Source organism: Mobula hypostoma, chromosome 5 (assembly GCF_963921235.1).
Source record: "Mobula hypostoma chromosome 5, sMobHyp1.1, whole genome shotgun sequence".
NCBI classification, from domain to species: Eukaryota; Metazoa; Chordata; class Chondrichthyes; order Myliobatiformes; family Myliobatidae; genus Mobula; species Mobula hypostoma.
Window position 1 is genome coordinate 138,795,312 of NC_086101.1, and position 21,930 is coordinate 138,817,241.

Below are 21,930 nucleotides of genomic sequence, written 5' to 3' on the forward strand. Positions count from 1 at the left end.
GAAATGACGTTGTGCAAACTGGAGTTGTAATCCTTGGAAGTTAGAAAATTAGGGGATATTTGATGGAAATGTGAGATTTGAAGGGAAAGAGTCTAAATGGAAATGGGGAAAGAGCATATAATTAGCAGATTAGGGAATATCCTGCTGAATGGTGGAACTAGTTTGAGGGGCTGAATGGACTCCGTTATCCATATTTCTTGAGACCATTGATGCAACAGGTGTTAAATGGTGAAGAAGTGTATTTATTATGACATCTGCTAGGCAGTGGTGTTGCCCCAAAACAGGACGTAGTTGCTGACAAGCAGTGAGAGTGCTGGGAAAGGCAGTGTGGAGTGGACAGTACCCCTGAGCAGAGGCCGTGGCTGGGAGTAAATGGAAAATCCTGTGCATTTGCAGGGATAAATGGCTGAGCCCAGACCATGGACTACTGCATGCTGCACGTTGCAATTAGGAGAGGGAATTGTTTTACCTCCTGCCAGTGAACAATAAATATAAAATTATTGCTTTCTTTGAAAATAAATTCTTGCATTCTGTGCTAGTCCAATTCTAATACATTTATCAGCTAAAATCATTATTAAATTATAAAAATAGTTACGGAAATTCTGAAACGGGGAATGGAAGGTCAGTGGTGGAGGAATGTAAAGCTAAAATAACTAGGTACTATGTTGTTATGAGTTGGTGTAAAATGACTGTTGAGGTCTGGGTATGTCTGTGTGTTTGAGGATGGGGCTTGCAGAGTTTATAACTAACATCTCGAGCAGTGAGAATGAAGCAACAGTGAGGGGGCTCCTGCCGAGGTTGCCCCTGACTACAAGGGATCAGGAGAAAGAATGATATTATATAATATTTTCGATAGCACCCGCTAGGGGCAATGTAAAGTGCTTTGCAGTCAACGAACTGCGTCATGCAGTGTGGCCATTTTTGTAACCTAGCAACCTATGGATATTATGCAAGCTTCCACAAACTGCAATGGTCATGATGACAGTGTGGGTTATGTTGGAGATGACCCTTCTATTTTAACCATGATGGAAGGGCAAGATCTCCTTGATGGATTGACAGCTTTCTGAAGCATAAGATTTGGGTATTAAAATAAGCATTATCCCACAATATCAGTGGTGTATTCTATAAAGAAAAGGTTGACAAGTTTGAATTCCTCTCTCAGCCTTTCTACCTGAGCTGCTTGAAGCCTCTTGTTTAGTGTTTTTGCTTCGCTTGAGACTAGTTCCGCAGGACGGCTTGGTAGCATAGTAGTTAGCACAACGCTTTACAGTATTGACGACTTGGATTCAACTCCTGCCCCTGCCTGTAAGGAGCTTGTATGTTCCGGGTGCTCCATTTTCCTTCCCCATCCAAGAGATGTACCAGTGGGCTGGTAGGTTAATTAGTCATTAAATTGTCTTATGGTTAGGCCAGGGTTAATTCAGGTGTGGCTCAAAGCCCTGGAAGAGCCTAATCTGTGCTGTATCTCTGTAAATATTGCTGGATAGTCCATTTCTTTCCCTCAGCACCGCTCGGCTGGTCAAGCAGCATCCGTAGAAAGAGAAACAGTGTTAATGCTTCCGGTTGTCTTTCCTGGTTCCCAACATCTGGATTTTTGTTCATTTTTTGTTAACTTCCTTAGCAGTTGCTAGAACCTTCTGCTCACTGTGCGGAAATTTAAAGGTACACCTGATTAGACTAAGTGTGAAGCTGGACGTATCACAAATCACGATCAGCAACATAATACCACAGATTTAGGATGAATTGTGATTAAAGATTGGGGGTAACATAGAACTTGGTGTGAAACCTGGCCATTCAGCCCATCAAGTCCCTCTAGTAATTAAGTTTACATGATCTTCCTCTTTTTTATTCGTCACATCCTTCCCTCCATTCATTTCTCCCTCTTCCTTTCCACTGCCTCTTATTTCAGGAAAGGCTCAGTTCCTTCATGTGGGAGAAATCATGAATGGGGTAGACATGAGAGCAGAGGTGGGAATGTTGACGAGGAACATCGTCATTGAGGGAGAGATGGAGGATTCCTGCTATGGAGACAACTGGTGTAAGTTCTTTAAGCACGATACATTTGGAGGGCATTTAAAGGTAAGTCTGAAGTTTTCCTGTTGTCCAGTTGATTTTATTACAGTTCAGCAGCAGATACTTATTTCAAATCTGTATCTTTATTAAATTCATGGAATTGATGACAAGGGTAGAACAAAAAATTTCCTTTAATCTTTGCACTACAGTGATGACACAGTTTATTCCAATTTAACTGATTTATTACCTTTTGGTGCCTTTTTCTTGCTTGAGGTGCTGACAGAATTCCAGGGCCTCCGGAGAGAGAATAGCACATTTAGTACTGTCGTTTGTGCTCCAAAACAATCTTCTTTCCTGCCTGCTTTAAATCTTCAAGCTCACTGCTGCAGTTGGCGCTTGTAAAAGGATGACAACCAGACCAGTACCCGAGAAGGGCAGGGCAAGCTGCCCAATGACCAGTGGCACTCACATCAATTGTGATGAAGTACTTGGAGAGGTTGGTCATGGTTAAAATCAACTCCTGCCAAGCCAGTATCTGGATCCACTGCCATTTGCCGATCACCACGACAGATCTACAGATGCGATCATACTGGTTCTCTACTTGGCAATGAGTCATCTGGACAGTATGTCAGGTGATGTAGGCATTAACGGTATTCAACACAATCGTACCCTCAGTCCAAGTCAACAAACTCTAAAACCTGGGCCATTGTACCTTCCCCTGCACCTGGATCCTTGACTTCCCCACCGGGAGACTGTATCATATTGGAAATAGCACCTTCTCACCAGCAATCAACACTGGCATGCCTGAAGGATGTGTGTTTAGCTCACTGCTGTACTCTCTACACCCACTCGTGTGTGGCTAAGCACAGCTCAAATGCCATCCATAAATTTGCTGAAGACACCACTATTGCTGGCAGAATTTCAGATGGTGATAGTGATAAGGGAGTGAGATAGATCAGCTAATTGAGTGGTGTGGCAACCACAACCTTGTCAGTAAGACCAAGGAGTTCATGTGGCTTTCAGGATTGGGAAATAGAGGGAACACACACCAGTCCTTATCGAGGGATCAGAAGTGGAAAGGGTGAGCACTTTCAAGTTCGTGGCTGTCAACACCGAGGATCTATTCTGGGTCCAACACACTGAAGCAATTACAAAGAAGGCATGAGAGCGGCTATATTTCATTAGGAGTTTTAGGAGAATGGCATGTCACCAAAGAGGCTCTCAAATTTCTACAGGTGCACTGCGGAGAGCGTTCTAACTGGCTGTGTCATGGGGGAGGGGGGCTACTGCACAGCCTCAGAAAAAGCTGCTGAAAGTTGTAAGTTCAGCCAGCTCCATCATGGGTACTAGCCTCCCAGCACTGAGGACATCTTCAAAAGGCAATGCCTCAACAAAGTTGCGTCCATCATTATTGACCCCATCACTCTTCTCATTGCTACCATCAAAAAGGAAATACAAGAGCTGAGGACACACTCAACATTTCGGGAACAGCTTCTTTCCCTCTGCCATCAGATTCCTCAATGGACAATGGACACGTGAACACTACCTCACTATGTTTTTTTTTCCCCCTCACTTTTTGTACTAATTTAATTTTCATTGTTTTAATATATACCTACTGTGAATTTATAGTTTTTTATGTATTGCAATGTACTGCTGCCACAAAACAACAAATTTCACAACATATGCTAGTGATACTAAACCTGATTCTCATTATCAGCTCTCCTCTTATCCCACATTTGTCAGACTGTGTGCTTCTCAGTTGAATTTAACAGTGAATAATTGAGGAAACTGTGCAGAGCCATGCAATCTGGAAGCAAGCCCTTCAGCCCTCTGAGCCCATGCCAACCATCAAGCACAACAGACACAAAGCCTACCTTCTTCTCCCCAGATTGGGAGAGGAAGTGAGTAGAAATATTTTCTGTTTTGTTGAAAGAGCCTTTAAATATAAGGGGGTCAAAGCAAGCAGGCAGCACACTGCATTAGGAACTCGGTCATAGTGAAACAGTGTGAAAGCCTTTGGCCCACTGAGTGAGAGCTATCCGTCAAACGCCCTGCTATATTAACCCCATTTATTCTACCTACATTTCCATCCATTTGCCCCAGATTGAGATAATGCATAGATACACTGAATTCCTACACTACAGGGGCGAGTTATAATGGCCAGTTAACTAAACAATCGCAGTTCTGTCGGTTCTGGGATGGAGGAAGCTGGAGCACCCATAGGAAACGCTCCTGGTCATGGCGAGAAGAACGTGCAAACTTCAGACAGATAGCACCCAAGATCAGGGCTGCACCCAGTCTCTGGAGACAGCAGCTCCATCCCCTCTGCTCTCTACGCTCAACACTGTGCAGCTAAGCACAGTCAAGAGTACAAATTCACTTCTGTTTGTAAAATCTTAGATGGCAACGTTGCAGCAAACAGGAGTGAGATAGATCAAGTGGTTGAACAACAACCTTGCCCCCAACATCAGTGAGACCAAAGTAATGATTGTGGACTTCAGGAAGGGGAAGTTGGGAGAATGCATGCCAATCCTCATTGACGGCTCAGCTCCAAGTTCCTCGGTGTCAACGTCTCTGAAGATCTGCCTTGGGCCCAACATGTTGATGCAGTCTCAAAGAAGGCATGCCAGTGGCTTTACTCTTTTAGGAGTCTGAGGAAATTTGGTGTGTTGCTAAGTCCCTCACAACTTTCTACAGGTGTTCTATGGAGAGCATTCTGACTGGTTGCAGGACTGTCTGGTATGGAGGCACCAATGCACAGGATCAGTAACAGCTACAGAGGGTTGTAAACTCAGCCAGCTCCATCATTTGCCTCACCACTATTGAGGATATCTTCAAGCGATCATGCTTCAAGAGGTTGGCATCTACCATTGAGGACCCACACTATCCAAGACATGCCCTCCATTTGTTACTACTATCAGGAAGGAGGTACAGGAGTCTGAGGACACATCCAACAATTCAGAAACAGCTTCTACCTGTCCACCATCAGATTTCTAAAAAAATCCATAAACCCATAAACATTAGCTCGTTATTTATTTTCATTGACACTATTTAGTTTGTAACTTATAGTAATTTTATGATTTTTGTTTTGTACTGTTGCCACAGAACAACAAACTTCATGTCATATAAGACAGTGATTTATAAACCTGATTCAAGTTCACGTGCTTTGCCATTCTGTTGCCCTAGATACAGTTGCATAAATGTCATTCAGGTCTGGATGATTCATAGTTCTAACTTACTTTTTATCTCCTATCTGAAAAGTTTAAGGCTTGGATGAGTTGTTGGCAGCATCCTGTGAAACGCTTTCTGAAATGATTTATGGTCCAGTAAGGAATTGCAGGATAGGAATTCTTATCGTCTTTTTGAGTTTCTTTTTCAGCAGAAACTTTAGCTTTCATCTTTTCCTTACCATTTTTGTAGATTTTGAAGAACTTCAGCTCTGTTCATCTCTCCGACGTGGAGCTAATGCACATGGGTCAGCAGGTGATGGGCAGTTACCCTGTGCATTTTCACCTCTGTGGGGATGTGGATAGACTTGGTGGCTACTCATCACCAACCTATCTGAGGAGCCTTGCAATCCACCATTGCTTCTCCAGATGTGTTACAGTTCATGCAACCAATGGTTTGCTGGTAAGTTGGTCTGGACTGTTTATTTTACTTAGAATTACATGTTTGGCACGGAAACTGGCTCATTGGCTCAAGGGTCCAGCTCACTGGTTAGGCTACACAAATGACTTTCCCCACCCTCCTTATCTCACCTCAAAGGATCTTCTCCTTCCTTGTATATTTATCCAGCTTCCCTTATTTACCTTCACTACTTTCAATCCCTGAATAAGGAAATTTCTTCTGAATTAATTTTTGGATTTACTACTGACCATCTTGTGCTTTTGGACACACATGAGGAAACACTGATCCATCAATATACCCTCCCTCTTTCTCCCCCCCCCCCCCCATGCTTGTGTGTGCGCACACACACTTGCATTGTTTTAAAAGTTTTTCCTGTGAGTTATTAAACAATTCATTTGTTCCTAATGACTGGAATGTGCTGGTAACTTCTCAGATAATCCGCATTTCTGGTGCCTTTGTGCCTTCAAACAATTTCGAGGATAAGAGCCAGCATTTATTACCCATTCCTAATTTCCCTTGAGAAAGTGGTGGTAAGCAGTTGACTTGAATTGTCACAGTCCTTCCAATGAAGATGTGCTGTATGAAAGGATTTCAAGGATATAGATAATGCAGGAACCATGTTATACTTTGAGGATGGAGAGGTGTGTGACTTAGAGCAGAGCCTGCATGTGGCGGTGTTCCTGCCCTGTCCTTGTTGTTGGAAGTTGTGGGTTTGGAAGGTGCTATTATCTCCATCATTGCCTCTCCTTGCCTTCTATTCCAACATAAGAGTTATTTTGTTTTTGTCTTCTCGTCTCCTCTCTGCATTTAAAACTGTCAACCTGTATCCAAAACTATATACAAGTGGTATAGCTGCTCGATCCACTGCCTCCTAGCACCAAGAACCCAGGTTCACTCCTGACCATGGGTGCTGTTTGTGTGGAGTTGATGCGATTTTCTTGCGACCATGTGTGTTTCCTCTAGATGCTCCACTTTCCTTCCAGGTGCCAAAGACCTGAGGCATGGTAGGTTAACTGGCTGTTGTCAGTTGCCCGTAGTGTACAGGTGAGTGGGTGAATCTGAAGGTAGTTGATAGGTAATCTGACAAGAAAGAGTTTGTGAACCCTTTGCAATTACCTGGTTTTCTGCATTAATTGCTCATAAAGATTGGTCTCATTAAAGCCTTAAGTCACAATAATAGACAAGCACAACATGCCTAAACCAATAACACACAAACAATTGTACTACTACTTGTCAATACTGAGTGCACCATTTAAACAATCACAGTCTAGGTTCAAAAATGTATGTGAACCTTTGGAGTATTAATGTCCACAAAAGCTATTTGAAGTCGGGTGTTCCAGTCAATGAGATGAGGTTGGAGGTGTGGGATGTCGAGGTGCCTTGCCCTATTTAAAAAAAAAACAATAACACACAAAGTGAGGTTATTAACAGAGCCTGCTCTTCTCAAGAAAGATCTGTTTATGTGTGCATTGCCTCAGTCAAAACAACTTTCAGAGGACCTTGGAAGAAGAATTGTAGAGATGCATGAAGCAGAAAAAGGCTACAAAAGCATTTCTAAAGACCTGAGTGTTCATCAGTCCACAGGAAGAGAAATTGTCTACATATGGAGGAAACTCAGTACTGTTGCTCCTCTCCCTAGGAGTGGGCGTCCTGAAAAGATCACACCAAGAGCACACCGTGCAATGCTGAAGGAGGTGAAAGAGAACCCAGGGGTAACAGCTAAAGAGCTGCCGAAATCTCTCAAATTTGCTAACATCTCTGTTCATGTGCCCACTATAAGAAAAACACTGAGCAAGAATGGTGTTCATGGAAGGACACTGCAGAGAAAACCACTGATCTCCAAAAAAAAAATTGCTGCCCATCTCAAGTTTGCAAAAGGCCACCAGGATGCTCCACAATGCTTCTGGGACAATGTTCTGTGGACAGATTTGGGGCTGCTTTGCTTCTCATGGCTTGGGCAGCTTGCAATCATTGAGGGAACAATGAATTCAAAATTGTATCAAGACATTTTACAGAATGTCAGGGAAGTGTTCTATCACCTGAAGCTTAATCAACATCAGAATGGTTTAAAAAGAAGAAAATTCATGTTTTGGAATGGCCGAGTCAGAGTCCAGACCTTAACCCAATTGAGATGCTGTGTCGTGACCTGAAGAGAGCTGTTCATGCAAGGTGTCCCAGAAATATTGACGAACTGAAACAGTTTTGTATGGAGGAATGGTCTAAAATTCCTCCCCACTGTTGTGCAAGTTGGATTAAGAAATGTTTGATGGCGGTTATTGCTGAAGGAGGTTCTACCAGTTGTTAAGTACAGGGGATCGCATACTTTTTCCAGCCTGGACTGTTAATGATTAAACATTGTGTTCAGTAAAGACATGAAAAGTACCATTGCTTGTGTGTTATTAGTTTAGGCAGATTGTGTTTGTCTATTATTGTGACTTGGATGAAGATCAGACCACATTTTTATGAGTAATTAATGCAGAAACCCAGATATTTGCAAACTTTTTCTTGCAACTGTATGTGGGGAGAATCATATGGGCTTAGTGTAAGTGGGCACTTGATGGTCTTCATGGAATCTGACTGAATGGCCTGTCTCCATGCTGTGCAGCTCTGTAGCAGCAGTCCCCAGCCAGCAGGCCGCGGACCGATACCGGGCCGCAAAGCATGTGCTACTGGGCCGTGAGGAAACGATACGAGTCAGCTTCACCTTTCCTCATTCCCTGTCATGCACTGTTGAACTTGAACACAGGATTGCCAACGGTCCCGTATTTGCCGGGACATCCCGTATATTGAGCTAAATTGGTTTGTCCCATATGGGACCGCCCTTGTCCCGTATTTCCCCCACTAAGGTAGAGAGTTCCTATGAAACCTTTCGTGCCGAAATGGCGTAAAGCGAAGAAGCAATTACCATTAATTTATATGGGAAAAATTTTTGAGCGTTCCCAGACCCAAAAAATAACCTACCAAATCATGCCAAATAACACATAAAACTGAAAATAACACTAACATATAAGCAGGAATGATATGATAAATACACAGCCTATATAAAGTAGAAATAATGTATGTACAGTGTAGTTGGGAAGGTGAAGGCAAAACCAATTTGTGGGGGGGGGAATCGGCACGCACGCGCATGCGCATATCACATGCACACGTCACGCATGCGAGCACAGGTGCCCGCGCAAGGCTTTATGGTCATGGTAGTCTTTCCGGGGTAAAGTGTCCCGAGATTTGACTGCTACTTTTGTCCCTTATTTGGGAGTGAGAAAGTTGGCAACCCTAACTGTAAAAGACATGTTGAGGTGAGTTTAACCCCACTTGAACACCTCCCCTCTGGTCGGCCGGTCCGCAAGAATATTGTCAATACTAAACCGGTCCATGGTGCAAAAAAGGCAGTGGATCATCACTATTCTCCTCTGCTGATGTCATCTTGTGCACTTGTTAAATAGTCTCATGGGGTGATGGACATTTTTCCACACTTGGTTACAGAGTGCCCACCTGTCTGGCCCCAGTGGCTGAACCGCAAGAAAGTGTGACGGGTAGCCTCCACAGAAGGTAAAGCCCAATTTCCCTCTATGTTTATTCTGCAGATAAGGGATACTGTTGGCTATGACACATTGGGGCACTGTTTCTTCCTGGAAGATGGGATTGAAGAAAGGAACGTTCTTTACCACAACCTTGGACTTCTCACCCGACCTGGCACACTCCTACCCACGGACAGGAATGACATGATGTGCTCCTTGATTCTGAATAATGTTTACGGCAACTACGTCCCTGTCCCAGCGACTGACTGCAAGTAAATGTTTGGATTTACCTTTGGACCATGCCCATTTGTTTTTTTTTGGGAGGATTCTTTTTAAAAAATAAGATGGATTCAGACAATAAAAACAGGAAAATAAATTAAGTACTCAAAAAGTCAGCCTGCATCTTCTGGAAGAGAAGCAGAATTAACATTTCAGGTCAGAGACCCTTAGTCAGAGATTACCTCTATTTCTCTTCCCACAGATGCTGCCTGACCCACAAAGTATTTTCAGCATGTTTTGTTTTAAGTTTCCAGCATCCACTGTGTTTTTTTTGATTTTTGCATTCGAATGGAATTTTCTTTAACAAAGTGAACTTGTGAGTTTGAGCAGCTTAGATTGAGAAGTAGAATTTAGAAGGCCAGAATGGACATATGTGACAGGCTTTACAGAGCTTGCATCAGTTAAATGCTGAAAGATTGTTCCCTAGGGGCAGCATTTCTTACATTTAACTCGAGGTTTCCTGCAGAGTGCAGCAAATGCCCTGTGAGGAATCTCCGGCAGAGTATGTTATGTCTATCCCTGCACAGATTTTGCTCTTATATTCATCTTTGATCCAAAATCTGGCACCAGGAACATTATAATAGCATCACCCATAAACTAAATAACAGTGCATACAAACTTACTTCAATTTGGTTCGAAGTGGGTGTAAAGTTAACTTGCTTCCAATGCCAAATTCTCTGCATTTTTCTTTCAGGTTTTTATTAATTCTCACTGATACCTGTACAATAAGTTGCCTGGAAGGTGCTTTGACAATTGTGAATTTTCCCTTGCCTGTCTGCTAGCTAAGGGGAATAAGTTCAGACTTTGATTCCGATACTTAAAGGAAAGCATGACTCTGGGCTCCCTGCACGTACAGATTTCCCTTCTTTCTCTCTCTTTCTCCCCCCCCCCCCACCCCAACACCATTGTTTATTCACATTATTTTCCATTTTTATGTTGATATTATGGGCAGGAAATTGCAATTACTTTGGTAGACAACTACAGCTATGGCAGAAATTGGCTGCCGTCTCCTGATTGATGGCTGCCCCTGCATCACGTTGATTTGCAACTTTGCCATCAGCTTCAATGACAGAACTCTGTCACTGACTGGAGGTTGTTGATATTAGTTTAGAAACTGATAAGATTGTAAATTTTGGGTTTGAAACTGCTGAGTTTGTTGATCATGAAAGATTAGGATCGGTGGAGTCAGTTCATGTTAATCAGTCTGAAATGATGGGCCAGGCTAGAGGGGCTAAGATGATCGTGTTTGAAAATGACAGATTTGCATGTTGGTTGAAGTTCAGCTAGCCTGTAGTCATATTGCTGGAGTGGAAATTAATCTTGAGTCTTTATGACTCTTGAATAGACTGTTGCTGAGGTACAGCTGATAAATTTATCGTGCCAATTCGGAGATATGTCTGTGGGAGCTGGATTATTGCTGTATATTGATACCCAGTGTTGTTAATGTAGAAGCTGGACTAGTGAGAACAAAGTGAGTATGTATGCTGTGTAACTAATATCTTGCAGATGGATTTGTGTTTTGACTGTCAGAGTGAAACTGCAGCAGAGCCTTTCCTCTGTTTGGGGTTACATTTGTCTCCTTGGAATTTCCCTCCAACGTTTCTCGTACTTGGTACAAGTACGGACCGCCAGCCCTCAGTGAACCAGTGGCTTAGCCTCACCTCAGGATGCGCCTGTGAATTTCAAAGCAGAACTATAATAAAAAGCAAAGTATTGTATTAATGCAAAGTTATTCATTACCTTGCCATGGCACAGTGGCATAACAGTTAGCACAATTGCTTTACAGTGCCAGTTATCACCAGTCAAGCTTGGGAAGTGTGGCGACGCTTGCTGGCTGCCCCAGCACAACTCCCACTGATTTGATTTGACGCAAATGACGTATTTTGCTGGATGTTGCAATGTACATGCGACAAATAAAGCTAACCTTGCCTTTTGTCCCAAAACACAGCTTGGCCAGTGAAGTTCTGTGAAGAGTTATTGTTGTTTATTGAATAGGGAAAGCAGCAACAAAGCTGCACAGAATGTTCCCAGAAGCAATGATAAGGTTTTAATCAACATGGAAAATGTTACCGTCGCAGCCCGGTTTACTGTCGGTATACGTGGGTGTGAGGAAGCAGCAGCACAGGACATAACATCAGATAAGAAGCATTCATCGGAAAAACGTAAACTATTCACAAATACACCATGTGTGCTGGGTTTGAAAGCTGAGGCAGGAGAGCAGAGTTAAATGCCATTTCTGACAGAGGTGGAATAGGATGATTTTTTTTTTTGTGGAGTGATTTACTGTATGTAAGGATTGTGAGAAGATGATTCAGTAGGATTTTTCAAAGGAGGTTGTATAAATATCTGAAAGGGAAATGTTTCCAGTGCCGCAGAGGCCGTGTGAGGTGAATGAACGTAGAACAGTACAGTGCTGACCAGGTCAACTTAACTTGCACATTGGTCTGTAATTGGCCTATATCTCTCCATTTGCCAATGTAATGCTGCTATCATGAGACTAATTTGGACTTTAAGAACTGGCGTAGCCACAGAGGACCAAAAGGTCTCCTGGATTGTATTATTCTATACAAGGAAGACCCTCTTCCAAGCAGGTGCCAATGTTGTTTTGATTGTGTTATGCTATTCCTCTTCAGGGCTGTGTCCACGTTCTGGGTTGCCAATCCTAACAATCATCTCATTAACAATGCTGCTGCAGGTTCTCAGGTGAGTGCCTCATCACACTGTGTTGCTGTGCTAGGGTGTGGGTAGAAGCTGGCACCTCCTGATTGGCACCTTTCTCTGCACACTATGACGTGCAACTTTTTAATTTGCTTGGATGGCTTAGCCAGTGCTGAAATCATCCAGAATAGCAGTTAATGCTTCAATGCAATGAACTGATGGAAATCTGAAATGTCCTTCCTAGATTTGCCTACAACGCCATTTATTATATCCATATCATTGTGACGCCTTCTGTGTGTCCACAGAGACCTCTTCAACCTCTCCCTCCAAAACCATAGGGGCAAAAGTTAGAAGAAGAAAGCATGGCATTCCTCTTTGCCATTCTGAAGTGATCAGAACTGGTCCAGGGGATCATTTTTTGGACCATGTCATTTTCTTCTTGCAAATGCGAGGTTCATACCAGCCAGCAACAGGTTCACCTCTCATTCAAGGGATTCAGTGAAGATTTTTACACTATATCGCATAGGAAATTCTAGAGGTTCTTGCTTCTGGAAAATGTGAGGAATTGTCCAGCTCCAAACCTAATTCGGTCCTAGTGTACACTGTGGACTTGACAGGATCCTCCTATTTGGTTGATTGTGGAAAGGAATTGGCAGGCACTTAAACTGATCTAATGCATATGGTCCTAATGTGGGCAAATGGGATTTGTGTAGCTGGATAGAAAAATCAGCACTGACGTAGTGGGCTGAGGGTCTGTTTCTGTGCTACACGACTGTTCTATTGATAGGCTGGAATTACCTCCTCTGGCTGAGCCGTGGCAGGCTATGAGAAGATATTGAATTGAAGCAGAAGGAGGCTTTGAAAGATTTTGCCGGTCATTTCCTCCTCACCTCCACACCTGGATTTCTATTCATCCCAAAAAGTAATGGATCTTGCCTCGAACATATTTAAGGTAAAAGGAAAGCCATTTAAAAGTGAAAGGAGAAATTTCTTCATCCCTGGATTTGTAAATCTTGCACAGTCTTCATAGACTAATCTCTTGTATCCCAGGAATCAATTTCATGAATCCAAGTATGGTATTCAGCATAGGAAGGGGGACTCTGATTCAAAAAAACTACTTTAAAAAGTGTGAAATACTGATTAATTTTCTTTTATTGCCAATAGCTTCAGGGTGAATATTAAGTGTAAATATTTTCTCCTATCACTCACCACCTAAGTGCAATAATGCATTTTATCTCCATTAGGACACTGGGATATGGTACCTGTTCCATAAAGTTCCTACTGGAGAATCCCATGGACGGCTCACTGAAAACAAAGCTGAACTCACACCATTGGGTATGTTCTACAACAACAGAGTTCATTCCAACTTCAAGGTATGTTCACCTCTGAATCCTGGAATTGGGCAGACAGTGACTTGTCCCCATCTCTTGGGGATGGACAGTGGAAGCCATCCTTGCTGATGACCTATGACACACAAAATGCTGGTGGAACGCAGCAGGCCAGGCAGCATCTATAGGATCGGTCGACGTTTCGGGCCGGAACCCTTCGTCAGGACGAAGGGTTCCAGCCTGAAACGCCGACCGATCTTTTCCACGGGTGCTGCCCAACCTGCTGAGTTCCGCCAGCGTGTTGTGAGTGTTGCTTTGACCCCAGCATCTGCAGATTATTTTGTGTTTAAGCATCTATAGGAAGAGGTACAGTCGACGTTTTGGGCCAAGACACTTTGTCAGGACTAACTGAAAGAAGAGCTAGTAAGAGATTTGAAAGTGGGAGGGAGAGGGGGAGATCCGAAATGAGGAGAAGACAGGAGGGGGAGGGATGGAGCTAAGAGCTGGAAAGTTGATTGGCAAAAGGGATACAAGGCTGGAGAAGGGAGAGGATCATGGGATGGGAGGCCTAGGGAGAAAGAAAGGGGGAGGAGAGCAACAGAGGAAGATATAGTAGGAGGGACAGAGGGAGAAAAAGAGAAAGAAAGGGGGAAAAAATAAAAAATAATAAATAAGGGATGGGGTAAGAAGGGGAGGAGGGGCACTAACGGAAGTTAGAGAAGTCAATGTTCATGCCATCAGATTGGAGGTTACCCGGACGGAATATAAGGTGTTGTTCCTCCAACCTGACTGTGGCTTCATCTTGACAGTAGAGGAGGCGGTGGATGGACATATCAGAATGGGAATGGGACGTGGAATTAAAATGTGTGGCCACTGGGAGATCCTGCTTTCTCTGGTGGACAGAGTGTAGAGAGACCCTCCCCCTTCCTGTCTTCTCCTGTCATTTCGGATCTCCCCCTCTCCCTCGCACTTTCAAATCTCTTACTATCTCTTCTTTCAATTAGTCCTGACGAAGGGTCTCGGCCCAAAACAACGACTCTACCTCTTCCTATAGATGCTGCCTGGCCTGCTGCATTCCACCAGCATTCTGTGTGTGTTGCTTGAATATCCAGCATCTGCAGATTTCCTCGTGTTTGTGTGATGACCTATGAATTAGTTTTGAAAATAAATGGAAGCCATCTTACCTATCATATGCTTTGTTCGATTAGTACCCTCCTTCTCACCATCCTACAGCTTCCTCCCTTCAGTATATTTATCCAATTCCCTTCAAGAATTTCTCTTTGGATGTACTTTCTCATCATATTTAAGTAGCACTGTATATTTTTCTGTGGAAGAATAAAGTACATAGGGTAGAAAGTCACTCTCAGTCTCTTGTATATAGTGTGTAATATGGTAGCAGCTGCATGTGACTGTCAGCTCAATTGAAACCCTCAGAGTTGAGCTTTGGTAAGATACTTGGGCCAAGCCAGCAGTGTATTGTGCATCCAAGGAGGAATCATAACCCACAATTTCCTCTTGCTGCCTCTGGACCTGCTGCCATTTTGTCTATTCGAATCTGTCCATATGAGAGAAGCGATGAGGTTTCGCCCTGGACAATGTTCCTCACTGGCATGTGGAAACTAAAGCCTCTCCATTTACTGCTTGTAATCAGATTGACCCACCGTCTTCCATCTCGCGTTGGGCTTGATTGGCCATTCTTGTATTACAGCCTGTTCCTTCCCTCACACCACACAAACACTAGTCACTCAAAATGTCCATCATCACAGTGTCCCTGCCTCATTATGATAACGGAAGGCCAACAGATTGCAGAGATCAGATGGCAGTTGGTTGTTGGTCAAGCAAGATAGAGTTCCAAAGGAAACAATGAAGGATTTCAATAGGTCAGCCAGCATTTGTGGAAGGAAATGGACAGTTGATGTTCTGAGTCAAAACCCTTCAGATGAAGAATCTCAACCTGAAACATTGTACATCCTTTTCCATCCACACAGATACTGTCTAACCCACATTGAGTTCCTCCTGCGTTTTGCATATTGCTCTAGGTTCTGACATCTTCAGTTTCTTGTGTCAATATTTAGTTCCTATTTTGGTACTTTCAAATAAAAATAAACTTGTGCTTGCAGTCTTGGTATTTTTGTAGAGCCCTTGTATTTCCCATTGCATTGTGCAGTTTCTGTAGTTGCTTTGTATGTATGTACAGATGGTGTACAGCATTTTGTGTGCAGTTTCTGTAGGACATGGAGTTGCTTTGTATGTGTGTACAGATGGTGTACGGTATTTTGTGTGCAGTTTCTGCCTACAGACTATAAGATATGGGGCAGACTCCATATGGAGTAGTCCATGTGCTAATCATATTGATTTCTGCCATTGAGTCAGACAGAAGCATTCAGGCCATGTACCTTTAGCTAAGAGTCGAACTCTTTAGTGTTTATCTGCAGGCGAGGAATATTCAACACAAACATTGCCCCACTTCTTTCCCCTTTTATCTTTTATTTGTCTCTGTCCATTTGCTCAATTTCCTGGTTATTCAACTACGTAAAACCAACACCTTTGTTCACTTTCGTTTTGGAGCCTATTCCAAGTTGTGTTAGAAGTGTGGCTGCCATTGTTGTGCTCAGTAAGATCCCAGAAACAATAATGAAATATTATCCAGATTGTCTGTCTTATTGATGTTACTTGAATGTCAGCAGTGCGCAGTTTGCTAGAGTTTGCATTTAAAGATTGAGATCTTTCCAGATGTCTGTGGGAGTGAAGCTTTCCCATATATAAATATTATTACTGTAATATGGCAGCTAATCATCTTGTTTAAGATGAGTTTATTTTCCCTCTTCCCCTGAGTGTTGGCTGTGGCTCAGTGGGTAGCTGTCTTGCTGCTGAGTCATGGCTGTGGGCTCAAATCTCACTCCAGTCCGTGCTGTTACGCAAGCACAATACAGAGGCTGTGCTTTACTACAGGTTATGATCCCTTTTGGCTAAGATGTTAAGCTAATGCACTCTCCTGGATAGAAATAAAGATTGTTATGGTATATGCAGGAAGAGCTCATCAGTTCTCTCATGCAGTCTGAGCAACATTTATCCCTTGGTGAACATCGCAGGAAGCAGATCATCCATTCCTCCTTATGTGAGCTTGTTATGTGCAAATTGTCTGCTGGCTATTCCTACTGGCTGTAAAGTGTTTTGGGATTATCCTGAAAGGGGGAAGGGATGTATTTGTGGCAATTGAATATTTACTGATTTGAAGGCAAAGATCAGAAGACGCTGAACCTTATCCCTGCACATCAGGAGATATGTATGTGGACGAACAGGGTTTTCCTAGAGATTTCAGTAGGAGCTAATTTTGAAAAAAATATGTTTATTGAGCAGTGGCACATCGAAATGATAAAACATTGCAATTGGTAATTGGTTTGATCTATTTAAGTTATTACAGTTTTTAAAAAAACTTATTTTGCATACTGTCCATACAGATCCATTCATCACAACAATGCACTGAGATAGTACAAGGTAAAACAAAAGAATGCAGAAGAAAGTGTTATGCTTACAGATTAAGTGCAGTGCAGGTAGATAATAAGGTGTAAGGTAGGTTTTTGAGGTTGAGTTCATCTTACCATACAAGGGAACTGTTTAGTGGACTTGTAACAGTAGTGTGGAAACTGCTCAACGGCACCAGTTGTGTTCTGGTAATGAGACTTGGTCTTTACACTAGGCCGGACTGTTCATCGACAAGGGAGTGAAAGTCACCAATGCCACTGCTGATGACCCAAGGGAGTACCTCTGTTTAGACAACAGTGCCAGGTGAGTGAGACCACCAACCTTTTGATGAAAGAGCCTTTTCTTTTTGATATGGGGGTGAAAAATCCTTCCCTCTGTCAAGTCAGCCCACTCTGATTCCAATCACTGCTGGACTATACATGCAATTCCACAGCATCTTTTTAAATCTCAATATGGTTTGCAGCTATTGAAGGACTTTGGAAAGTTTTGTTATTTTTTTATATATGAAAAACAGAGCAGACCAGCAGCTTGCTATAATAACTGTGCTAATTTTTGGTGAAGCCTAATGGAAGTTCTCAGGAGCACTACCTCCTCTTCCTTGACATTGGGTCTTGGGTCTTTTACATCTACCTGATGGGGAAGATGTACTGGGTTAACGATACCTCCCCGTCGTTGGCTCCAGGGATTTAACCTAGACTTTGTGCTCAAGTTTCAGAGGTGAGATTTGAATGTGGACCAAGAGTCATTGAATTATACAGCAGAGAAACAGGCCCTTTGGCCCATCATGCATATCACACATTTTACCTACTTACACGAAACCTGTTTACCTACATAGTCTTCAGTGCTCTGGCGATTCAGTTACTTGATGCTCAAATGTTCTGAGAGTATCTGCCATCGTCAGTTAAGGCAGTGCAATCCAGATTCCAGCCACTCTAGTTTAGAAATATCTCCCTTCCATATTAAACCTGTGCCCTATCATCTTGGACACCTCTTCTATGAGGGAGAAAGATTTTGACTATCAAGCTATCTCCCTCTCTGATAATTGTATATACTGTATCTCAGTAATGTGAACTCTTAACCTGCACCACTAAAGGGAAAATAAATCCAGCCTATTCAGTCTCTCCTTTTAACTGCAATGCTCCAATCCAATTCTGGTGAAACTCCTCCGCACCCTCTCCAGTGAATCTCCTCTGCACCCTCTCCAGTGCAACCACATTCTTCCTGTAGTGTGGTAACCAGAACTGCACATAATACAGTTGGTCCTGAAGACATTGAAGTGCTAGATGATAGAAGCTTGTTCGATGAGAAGCGTAGACAGACAGACAGGATCTTTCCCCTAGGGTTGAAATGTCTAGCACTAGAAGGCATGCATTTAAGGTGAGCAGGGGTAAGTTTGAAGTAAATGTGTGGGGTCAGTTTTTTTTTCATGCACAGCGAATGATGGGCACTTGGAATGTGCTGCCTGCAGTGTTAGTGCAGGCAAATGTGAGAGAGGCATTGGGGAAAAAAACAGAAGGTTCAAAGGTTCATTTTTACAACTCATTTTTTTTCTTTTCCAGGTAGCCACGAAACCAAGAGGCTATTAGATAGGAACATGGATGTTTAGAGAATGGAGGGATGTGGACATTGTGTCAGCTGAAGGGATTACTTTAGTTGGTGTTTAATTGTGTTTGATTAGTACAGCATAATGTTGTGGGCTGAATGGCCCATTCCTGTACAGTTCTGTTCTGTACATATTAAGGTATGCCTGATGCCTTAACTTTTGCAACACATAATATTTCTCAGAAATTACCTCTTGTCAGGTGAATTCATTATGATTTTAATCTCTTCTATATTGTGATGCGCAATGGCATCAGACAGGAAGGATCATTTGGTGCTGATTTTTAATAAATAAATAAATAAACCAGTCCTATTGAAGTAACTTTCTCCAGTGTCCCAATGCTGGAGATCCTGTTCCTGCTCACTGCCGTGTAATAGGTCACAAGTTATGCTATATTAACTTTAAACCTGTTGCTGTTGTGTTTAAGGTTCCGGCCTCACCAAGACGCTGATCCACAGAAGCCGCGGGTCACTGCCCTCATTGAACGGTTGATAGCTTTCAAAAACAACGATCATGGAGCCTGGGTCCGAGGAGGAGATATTGAATTCCAGAACTCTGGGTAGGTACACCAAACGAATGGAAGATGAGGTTTTTTACTGAGAAGGCAGAATCTGCAAGTGAGCCAGGTGGCCCAGCAGAGATGTGCTGTCTTCATGAACCACCCCATCGCACCCTTGTCCCTGTGGTAGTGAGCTCCGTACCCTTGTCTCAGAGAGGCTACAGAGTTTGCCTTATTTATTCATGGGATACAGATGACATGAGCATTGCCAGCATTTACTGCTCATCCCCATCTGTCCCTGTACTCCAGGCTACAATTAATTGTCAACTGAGTTGGTGGATATGGAGTCACACAAAGTCCCGGCTGGGTGTGGATTACAGATTCCCTTCACTGAAGGAGGTTGGTGAATCAGATAATTAGTGAGAATTTATTTTTCTTAATTATTTGAATTTAAATTCTGTAGTTGTCATGGTGAGATTTGAACTCTAATTCTGGGTTTATCTGTGAATCAGAATCAGGTTTATTGTCACCGGCATGTGACATGAAATTTGTTAACTTAGTAGCAGCAGTTCAATGCAATACATAATATAGAAGAAAAAAATAAAATAATAATAAATAAGTAAATCCTATTCGGTATACTTTGTACAGTATACTTGTATTGAATAATTAAAAATAGTACAAAAACAGAAATACTATACATATACTTTTTAAAAAAAAAGTGTGGTAGTGTCCGAGGGTTCAATGTCCATTTAGGAATTGGATAGCAGAGGGGAAGAAGCTGTTCCTGAATCACTGAGTATGTGTCGTCAGGTTTCTGTACCTCCTCCCTGATAGTAATGGTGAGAAAAGGGCATATCCAGGGTGCTGGAGGTCCTTAATAATGGACGCTGCCTTTCTGAGACACCGCTCCCTGAAGATGTTCTGGGTACTTAGTAGGCTAGTGCCCGAGATGGAGCTGACTAGATTTACAACCTTCTGCAGCTTCTTTCGGTCCTGTGCGGTAGGCCCTCCCCCATACCAGATAGTAATGCAGCCTGTCAGAATCTCTCCATGGTGTATCTATAGAAGTTTTTGAGTGTATTTGTTGACATACCAAATCTCTTCAAACTCCTAATGAAGTATAGCTGCGCTCTTGCCTTCTTTATATCTGCATCGATATGTTGGGACCAGGTTAGATCCTCGGAGATCTGGACACCTAGGAACCTGAAACTGCTCAAGTTATGGTGGAGAATGCTAGCTACCTGTTCATTCATTTGACCACTAGGTGTCAGCATTAATGCTTTTTACACAATTTCCATCAAACTTTTTGCCTCACACTATTTTCAAACCTCCTTGGCTACAGGAGCAGTTTGAGAACTGTTTACTTATCCCAGCCTGTGAGAAACATGCCTACTTCCCTCAGGTCCTTTCCACTGCAATTTATTCTCTCATATGTCCATTTTTGACTTTCCTTCCATCTATACTTGAGGCAATTTTCAGCAACCCAGGGGGTCAGGTGGTAACTGTGGAGGCAGAGTGATGGTGGATATCTTGAGTCAGGACCCTATGTGAGGACAATTTACACGAACTGATTGACGTGCCAGCGTGCATTTGGGAAGAGGGAGGAAGCTGAAGCCCCAGAGGAAACCTGTAGGGTCACAGAGTCCTACACAGGAGCAGAATTAGGCCATTTGGCCCCGAGTCTGCTCCTCCATTTAATCATGGCTGATCCTTTTTTCCCCTCCTCAGCCCCATTCGCCAGCCTTCTCCCCATAAACCTTGATGCTGTGTCCAATCAAAAACCTGTCAAGCTCTGCCTTAGATACACCCAACCACCTGGCCCCCCACGGCTGCCTGTGGTAACAAACTCCACAGATTTACCTCCCTTTGGCTAAAGAAATTTTTCTGCATCTCTGTTTTGAAAGGGTGCCCTTCTATCCTGAGGCTGTGCCCTCTTGTCCTAGACTCCCCCACCAATGGAAATATCCTTTCCACATCTACTGTCTGGGCCTTTCAACATTTGAAACATTTGAAAGGTTTCATTGAGATTCCCCCCCCCCATCCTTCTAAATTCCAGTGAGTTCAGACCCAGAGATTTCAAATGTTCCTCATATGATAGCTCTTCCTTTCCCAGAATCATCCTTGTGAAGCTCCTCTGAACCCTCTCCAATGCCAGCACATCTTGTCTTGGATGAGGAAGCCAAAACTATTCACAATACTTGAGGTGAGGCCTCAACCAATGCCTTATAGAGCCTCAGCATCACATCCCTGTTCTTGTATTCTAGTCCTCTTGGAATGAATGATAACACTGCATTTGCCTTCCTCACTACTGACTCTACCTGTAAGTTAACCTTTAGGGTGTTTTGCACAAGGACTCTCAAGTCCCTTTGCATCACAGATTTTTTGATTTTCTCCAGTTTAGAAAATAATCTGCACGTTTATTTCTACTACCAAAGTGTATGACCATACATTTTCCAACATTGTATTTCATTTGCCGCTCTCTTGCCCATTCTCCTAATCTGTCCAAGTCCTTCTGCAGTCTACCTGTTTCCTCAACACGACCTGCCCCTCCACCAATCTTCGTATCATCTGCATACTTGGCAACAAAGCCATCTATTCCATCATCTAAATCATTGATATACAGCATAAAAAGAAGCGGTCCCAACACAGACCCCTGTAGAACACCACTAGTCACTGGCAGCCAACCAGAAAAGGATCCTTTTATTCCCACTTGCTGCCTCCTACCAATCAGCCAATGCTCAAACCATGTTAGTAACTTTCCTATAATACCATGGGCTCTTAATTTAATAAGCAACCTCATGTGCGGCACCTTGGCAAAGGCCTTCTGAAAGCCCAAATACACATCATCTGCTACATCCACTTTATCTATCCTACGTGTAATCTCCTCAAAGAATTCCAGCAGGTTTGTCAGGCAAGATCTTC

The 21,930-nt window shown here is 43.0% G+C and overlaps 1 protein-coding gene across 1 annotated transcript in view; it reads left to right on the forward strand.

Moving 5' to 3' along the window:
* The window catches only part of cemip2 (cell migration inducing hyaluronidase 2), a 114,983-nt gene that overhangs the window by 44,623 nt on the left and 48,430 nt on the right, over window positions 1-21,930 (forward strand). Inside the window, exons 7-13 of the mRNA XM_063049026.1 lie at window positions 1,910-2,079; window positions 5,434-5,643; window positions 9,225-9,430; window positions 12,071-12,140; window positions 13,340-13,468; window positions 17,124-17,212; window positions 18,937-19,068. Coding sequence (XP_062905096.1) covers window positions 1,910-2,079; window positions 5,434-5,643; window positions 9,225-9,430; window positions 12,071-12,140; window positions 13,340-13,468; window positions 17,124-17,212; window positions 18,937-19,068 — 1,006 coding nt within the window. The remainder of the gene's footprint in view (window positions 1-1,909; window positions 2,080-5,433; window positions 5,644-9,224; window positions 9,431-12,070; window positions 12,141-13,339; window positions 13,469-17,123; window positions 17,213-18,936; window positions 19,069-21,930) is intronic.